The sequence below is a fragment of the Eucyclogobius newberryi genome, unplaced genomic scaffold (assembly GCF_026437365.1).
Source record: "Eucyclogobius newberryi isolate DKJ021-1_F unplaced genomic scaffold, fEucNew1.0.hap1 SCAF_1, whole genome shotgun sequence".
Lineage (NCBI taxonomy): Eukaryota > Metazoa > Chordata > Actinopteri > Gobiiformes > Gobiidae > Eucyclogobius > Eucyclogobius newberryi.
Genome location: NW_027315723.1, coordinates 25583052 through 25591347, shown reverse-complemented (window position 1 = coordinate 25591347; position 8296 = coordinate 25583052). Strand labels below are relative to the sequence as shown.

Here is an 8296-nt window from a genome sequence, read left to right as displayed (position 1 = left end):
TAGAAATCCATACATTGTTTTTGTATGCTAAATTGAGCAACACATTTATTTAAACTTTCTCTATAGCAAAACAAACTGAATACTTACTACTACCAACCATTTCCGTAAAGGTCTACTATGTAACTTTTTGCTGCCTTCTTATCAACATGGAGACGCTTCGCAGGGGTGTCCAAACTGTGGCCCGGGGGCCAAATATGGCCATCAGACCAATTTTTTGTTGGCCTTCAGGCTTTCTGCTTAGTTGGTCCAAACAACAAAAAGTAGTACTTTTTACTGTAAAATCGGACAAATTCAAACTGTTAACATAATGTTTATGTTATACCAACTTAATATTAATGTTCCAAGTCTTATTAAAGGTGTGGAGGCTCATTGAAACTGTCAAATGCAAGATTTCGAATGGTTCACTTCATTGTTGGGTTGTCTGTGGCTCTTCTGCTCCGTATAACTTTCAAAATGCGGCCCTTTGTGAAAAAGCTTGGACACCTCTGCGCAGCAGCTATTACAGTGGAGATGGATAATGCCATACTGTGGAGTATTCCAGGCAAATCACCTACTTCTCCATGGCAACAAGGATGTGGTGAGCCCATTAAAAAGCGCATTTGGACTTACACGTTTATAAAAGATACAACTTCAAAGCACCAGCGCCCCATTTATGACATGATGAGGCTGAACATGTCGAATAGCAAAAATGTCCCAGAAGCTTTTAACAACAAGCAACATTTCAGTCATTTGTTTGAGCTTTCAGTGGATGTAGTGAAAGGAATTCATATCTTTTTACACAGTTTTGCATCGCCGTGTATCCAGTGGCAGATCTGTGCATATTTAGTGGGCGTAATTCTCACCGCGACATTATATTCCTCCCGCTCGCCGTCGCCCGCCTTCACCCACTGTTCCCCCGAGAACACCCCGATCACCCGTCGCTGCCACCTCCCCGCCTCCTCCCGCAGACGCACATACACCCCCGCCCCTGAAGCCCCCGTCTGCGCATCGCACTGCTGATAAATCAGATCGTTAGACTCCTGTGACACAGAGCAGAACCTGTAGACCACTTTCTCCTTCCCGCGTCCATCAAGGTGACTTTTATCCGCGTCGAAACTTGAGAAGTGAATCCGTCCTGTGGAAGCATCACCTGGCGCCACTCCCAGTTCCATGTACTTCTGCTTGACGGGACGTTTCAGCTCCAGCAGAGCGTAGTTGTAATCGGAGGACAGAGGATTGCTGCCTTTGTAAATCCAGCCTTGGGGAAGTTTGCTTTCTTTCACTCGTGTCCATCTGAACACGGGTTTCTTTTTGGATGCTGTGCTTCGCCTGATTCTTGCAGCCCTTGCCCCGCCGCGCTCATCCGTTTCAGCAGCTTGATCCACCATAATCTGACCTTTCCCACTAGCCTCTCCTCTCTGCTTACGACCTCTTCTTTTTCTCGTTGTCTTGAGTTGCAAAACACCCACTTTGAGCTTTTTTGCGTCTTCTAAGTAGTCTCCCCCGTAGTGGATGCAATGGGCTGCTGTTAGCACGTGTTTTGGAGACACCAGGACCCCAGAACACCCCGTGGAGAGGCGGACCGCCGTGGAGAATGGGTATTTAGTGATAAAGTAGGAGTCAGAAATAACGAATCGTCCATCTGCTCCATAGACGCGCCTCTTTCTGCGAGTGTGGCCTCCTGTGTTTTTGATCACCGTGGTTTGGTTGTAGCTCTGCAGAGTGACATCGGTGTGTGTGCACGTGCCGTTCTCGTGCAAGGTTTCGTACCCCAAAAGTCTTTCTTGTTCAGTTGGGTCCAAAGGCGGTAGGTTGCTCTGACATTCAATGCCACAGAAATCTCCAGACTCCTCATCTCTCTTTTGTTTACTGAATGAAGGAGAGTTCAAGGGCGTTGTATTTGTTTCTAACAGAACCGGAAGGCTCTGTTCAGTCCAGAAGTTTGTTTCACTGTTCTCACCGTTTCCATGGACTCCATAAACAGTCAGAGCAGTTGTGCAAAGTAGAATACAAAGTGAGTGTTGGAGGTCCATTGTCCTAAATAAAAAAGAACACATGAGGCTCAACAATCATATAGATTTACAGCAAATATATACAACATTAATTAAATGGCAATAACTATCTGTCATTATCCATCAATCAATTTATAAACATAACTAGTCTGAATTACAAAGTTTTATTGAAAAAAACATTTGTGTGGTAAAGAAAGTTGGATACTATGAACATAAAAATCCATCCATTGTCTAAGTCCATTCCTGTTACTTATAATAATTATGTCTACGTAATTAAGATCAAATAATGCTTAATCTTTACATGCTAAGAAGGTGACTTGTATAATGCAAATGGACCAATGCACACAGGCATTTTACTTCTGACTGTTTTTGTCGCAAAAAACTTAGTTATGTATGATAAATTATGACTGAAATTAAATAAAACCTTTTTTTTATTTTTTACTAAATACTCCTGAACTGATCGGAATGTATAAGTCATATATTTTATTTTACTGCATCATTTACACTGTAACAAAAGAAACGTCCAGAAGAGGGCGCCGCAGAGCAACACTGAGCAAGTGCACTGTGCAGGCGCCTTTAACACCTGAAAGACATATTCTGATGCAGGTATTTCAATTGCATTGGTTATTTTATTTATTCCTATTTATGAAGTCACTTCAAACCTAGAAGATAAAGTCACCTGGACAATATGAGAGTTATTTAGCATATTAGAAAAACTCGATTGATTCTGCAAATGCCATGCAGCATGCACAAGCCTAAGTTGAATTGTTCCTACCTTCACTCGTGATGTTTACTGCTCTTCTTAGCAAAAAAAACCCCGCTGCGTCCCGACAGCCTTCAGTGAACGTCCCAGTGGCAGTCCTCTCCATATACAGCCCAGTCTGAAAGCAACACCAGAAACATTTCCCTCTGAGGAGGAGGGAAGGCGCGGGCAGATGAACCAAGCATATGTCCAATTTGAAATTCTATAAACTACGTGTGTCACATGTTTCACACAATTGAAGTGTTGTTTATTGTAAAGTCATGCTACCAACTCTAGGGGCAGACGTTTTCACACATTTAGATTCAATTATAGGTCTTACTAAACAACGTGACAAAGACATATTGAATGTGCTCTCAGTACAGTTCATAAATGGGATTAGTATGATATAAATCTGTAAACAGTGTTAGTCTACTTCCTCCTTCAGTTCAAAACATGCACAAAACCAGAACATTTTACCCCTTTCCCACCAGGAACTTGTTCTGAGCTGGTTGTGGTCCCATATTGTGTTTTCTACCAAATCTCTTCCCATCATGTTCTAGGGGATGAAAAGAAGATAAAGCAAAATTTGATAGCTAACTTCTCTGTGTCTAAATTTAAGAAAAACATAAATAGACAATTCAGATGAGATCAGAAAGGCTACCAGAACTATTTAGCTCAGTTCCTTAGCCGCTTCTTTTTATTATCTACTTAAATGACCTAAATAAAAATATCACTGATACAACAGTCAGAGCTTCCTGTATCAAAGCTCCAAGTGGCAATACACCTTTAAACCTGGGTTTGAACTCAAACAAATACCTTTGTAATTGAATTGATGACTGTTTATCTTTAAAACTAGGGGTGTCTCATTTTGGGGCTTGGGCTGAATTTCGACACTCAATGGGTCATGGGCCGAACATGACGTGACAAATAAAACAAATAAAAATATAAGAAATAAATAGACTTATACAGCTCAGTAATAGTTCTATGTGGAGACTGTTGCACAAATCAGCAGGTGAAAGACTGAGTCCACATTCATGCATCAGCAGCAGGAACAGGAACATAGACTTTTGATATGAAGTGTTGCTATCACAGACATCTTGATATTGCTACACAAACTCAATACATTCTGACTGTATTCACAGTGTCCAGCTCTTCAGTCACATTAGTGATAGTTCGGGAATAAAAGCCCAATAAACACACAGAACTGAAAATGAAAGGCTTATTTCACCCTGGAGAGACAAAGAGACCATGAGAATGGACTGTTTAGCGAGCTTTATTCGTGAGTTATTCCTCGCTCAGACGTTGCGATCATGGGCACTCCTTGATCTATTTGTATTAGATGTCTCCCCCCGGAGCCTGGAGACTGGTGGTGGTAGATGTGAAGAGAAGGTAGAGGATGAGGGGAATGCAGAGGAGGAGCTGGGGAGGTGGTGGGTCGCAGTACGGTTTGAGCGGCCGAGCCATCTGCCTGAGGGCTTAAATGTGACCGCCTGGTGCCGATTGGAGCGGGGAGGAGTCACTGGGAGCGTTGATTGGGGATGAGGAGCAGGTGCGAGGGCCATGCTACAGACGCCCCCTGACCTTTCACCCTACTTCTTGGCCGGGAAAAACTGCATAACCTCTTTGGGATAAGCGCAGAAACCTGGGAGAGTCCATGGTGAAGTGAGTGATCTGACTCTCTCAGACGGACAGGCGGGCGCCGCTTGAGTGCGATGATGGCGCTTGGGAGAGGGGTCCTTCCATGGTGGTCTTGACGTAGATGGGTGGAGTTAGGTCTTCCAGGCTGAATTTACGCAGGCTTCATTAGTGGCCAAGCATTTCTTGACTAAAGTTACTAGTTTTAATCCTAGGCTTTAGAGTTAGAGGATCAAAAAGACTGTTTGAATTACATTTTTATATTTCATATATAATATATAATAAAGAAAAATTATACATTATAATGGGGTTAGAATGCATTCTTATTCTTATTATCATTACTACTGATAATAATAATACTAGGCTTACCACTATTAACTATGAAAATAATTCATAAATCACAACCCCTAAAATGTATTGGCATTCACTGACCCCTTACATCAAACTCAATGTTTTCACTGCAGCTTCACTCTGTCATGTTCATACCTTACTCTGACCTGTGTTTTTCACCTGTGGCCCCTGATCTGTCATCATCACATTAGCACGGCTTTTAGCACAGCTTTAACGTCCACAAAATCATCTCCTCTCTTCCACGTGTTTCCCAAAACCACAAGTCTCTTTCCCCGCTCAGACCTCTCTTCTCAGTCCTCTGCAGCACTGAGCAGCGTGGGGGAGGGGTGGCTGCTGCAAACAACTGTATGACTTGTAGTTCTAGCGATGAAAAAACACTATATATCTAGCTATCGGAAACAAATAAATATAAATTAAAAATGCTTTGCAGGCCAGATTAAAACGTTTTGGGGGGCCGGATGCGGCCCGCGGGCTGCATATTTGACACCCCAGTTTTAAACCATTCAGGCTAAAACTAAAATTACTTTCGAATAAAATCATATTTATCATTTGAAGCCAGTAAGAAGCTTGTCACTGCCACATGTCTGTTCTAGAATTTAATTATGTGATAGATGAATGCTTCTGATGCTGTGCGGGCTTTAGACACTGTTTTTCACAGTGTTTCACAACACACTTGACGTCGCTCACCCATCACTGTGCATGGCTGGGTGGATGGCCCTTTTAAAGTCTTTTTTTAAAATTTGTAAATTTTGAGTTTTACACCAAACAGTATTATGTAAAAGAAGCACATTGTGACACAATGAGACCATGCGCATTTTCTGCGGCTAATATTAAAATATTTTATTTCTCATCAACCCGGAAGTAAGACTGACTGGAGGAGGTTGTGGTTGTCGCTATCTGACAAAGGTGTGAATTACTGTTTGTGGGTAGTGAGTTGGTGAGAGCAAGAGACAAGTTAGCACATTATCTACTTCTCGTTTTGTATGTGAAAATCAGGAGCTCAGAACTGAGCAGCAGCAGCGGCAGCAGCAGCGGCAGCAGCGGCAGCAGCAGCAGAAGCAGCAGAAGCAGCAGCAGCAGCAGCAGCAGCAGCAGCATAACATTTAACATTAACTTTAAACTGTGTTGGAAAGCCCCAATATACATTGTCTCTGTACTTCTGAACATCACTATAATAACTCTGTGCCAGGCCCAAGTACCATGCCCTGGAGCCAGGACTCTGCAGGTGCCTCTGTAAGACAGAGAAGAGGTAGTAGAGTAGTAGCAAAAACATTAGTTGAAGGAATAATAGTTGTGGGAGAAATAGTAGAATGAAGTGAAATGTTTCTAAAAGTAATAACAGGAGCAGTGAGACCTGCAGTGTAGTGTCAGTTCAGACTGGGGCGTGGGGAAGGGGGGTCATGGTTTGAGCGAGTTAAAGTCCAAGCACATTTCAGTGTGTGGACAATGTTGATACATGAAGGACTGATTTGTCATGGATCAATTTACAAGATGGACACATAGAAAGTGCTTAAGTTGTTAAAGCAAAACTCAGATGAATGCACACAAATGAGGACAAGTTCAGTGAGACAAAGAGAGAGACTCTGATGGCCCATTCACACTGCAGCGTCAAAGTGTCCTGCTTACATTAAAGGTCTATGTGGATGCGTGTCTTGGGCGTCCAGCCAATCATCCTGCGCTATGAGCATCCTTTTTTTTTTTTTACAGGGGTCCAACTTGGGCGTCGAGCGCAAATTTGGACGCTGTGGTTTGAACGTGGCGTCCAAATTTGCGCTGGACGCTCGAGTTGGACACCTGTACATTTGAAGGCAAACCCTGAACGCGAGGCCCAAAAATAAACACACCAGCAGAAGCGTCTAGCGCACACGCACAGTTGAGGAGTTGTGTTTCCCAGTGTGTTTCAACTGTTCTTGTGCCCTCCAGATAACGCAGCATCCCATCGAGCACGCGCCATACACCGGGGAAACTGGGACTGAGATTACGGCAAGTATAACATGGTTACTAACAAGAAGTCTGCACTCATATCTGCCTGTAAACTCTCCACGCTGTACAACAACCTTCACCGGGAGCTCGTAGGCTTGGCACCGTGGGAATAGGATCTCTCTTTCAATGTTCTCCCTGAGGTTTTGTAGTTTTTCCTTGTCAAGAAGGAGGGCCTAAGGACAGAGGATAATGGGACATTATAAATTAGCTAATTTCCAATGAACATTGTTGAATCTGTTTTTCACTGTCGCCCTTCAAGGAAACTGCTGTTGTGATTATTATTGCAAGTATTTTTATTTAATTGAAGTAAATGATGGCTAGGAGTTTTCAGTAGGGTCCACTTCTACGCTTTTGCAAGTGGAAAATACTGCAACATGAGAGATTTTTAACTAACCTAAAATTAATGCTTAGCTAAATTAAAATATTAGAAGCCAACAATGCTACCAGGCTTTAACTCGTCGGTGTAATCCCTCATTTGCCCAGGAGTATTCCATTGTAGAAAAATATTCAGTTGTAATCACTTGGACTTTTTTTTTTTTTTAGGAAAAACGAAACATTTCGACATTCATCTGAGAGTCATACTCAATCGGCGAATCAAGACCTGGAACTCAGAAATGTATCCTACTCTGAGTTGGCCCTACCCACTGTTTTTTTTGTTTCATCAGAAACTAACCCTCTTTGTTTACTATCAAACTAGCCTCTTTGTTTCCTCTCAGCCCTTTAATGGGCAATCAGCCTATTGTATCCTGGCTTACTCTCTCTCCTCCCTGTGTAACTGATTAGCATCTGAATGCCCTGGGCTGGGTGAACCTATTTGCTGACCTGAGGATACGTGTCACAGCTACCCTGAAGAGTGCCAAACCGCCTATCGGTACTACAAAAAGATCACAGCTTTGACATTCTCCCAGCGGACAAGGGACGCTGCACTGTGATTCTCAACACAGGTGATTATGAAGCCAAAGTCCACAGCCTCCTCTAGGACACGACCACGTACAAATGTTCTGGATCCAACCAGTGGCTACAAGACGAAATGTATAGACTGTTTACAAAAGCTTGAAAAATAGTGATAGACAGTCTCCTGTATTACAGACTGTCCTCGGGAAGCTATTGTAGGGTCTCAAACTACAGGTATTCAGTTTATGATTAAGGGAGATTTCTTAGCAGAAACGAAACAAGACGGGGCACCAGGGTTAAACCCAAAGAGCTAAGATACGGTCCTTAATCGCGCTCGTTAAAAAGGTCTGAAGGGTGTTTCACGATTCAGGGACTTACACATAGTCTAATCAAACAAACAATAGTCAATAACTCTTTCGTGTAGTTTATTTATCAAAAGGGTAATCAAAACACCGGAGCAGAAATGCGCACAGGTAAATCACAGGTGACGTTATATCAGATTTAACAGCAGATTTCATGCAGATAATGTTAAACCAGGGTTTTGCCTTTGATAATCAAACGTGTCTATGCTAATCTATATCAAAAAGAGGGAAAGTGAGAAGCTAAAGGGAGGAGGAACGGCTGAGCTCTACCCAAATCATGCCACAAAACGGACCGCACGCAATGGACTCGGCTTACGGTTCTGTAGAGTCGGTCCGAC

The 8296-nt window shown here is 42.8% G+C and overlaps 1 protein-coding gene across 1 annotated transcript; it reads right to left on the bottom strand.

Annotated features, from left to right (window-relative positions):
• Positions 1 to 753: 753 nt before the first annotated feature.
• On the bottom strand, positions 754 to 2903 carry LOC140365132 (inactive serine protease 35-like). The gene is made up of 2 exons (XM_072451391.1): positions 2767 to 2903; positions 754 to 2016 (listed from the first exon to the last, which is right to left on the bottom strand). Exon 2 carries the CDS (start codon positions 2010 to 2012, stop codon positions 765 to 767), a length of 1248 nt encoding a protein of 415 aa, XP_072307492.1. The 5' UTR covers positions 2013 to 2016; positions 2767 to 2903; the 3' UTR covers positions 754 to 764.
• Between the last annotated feature and the right edge of the window lie 5393 nt (positions 2904 to 8296).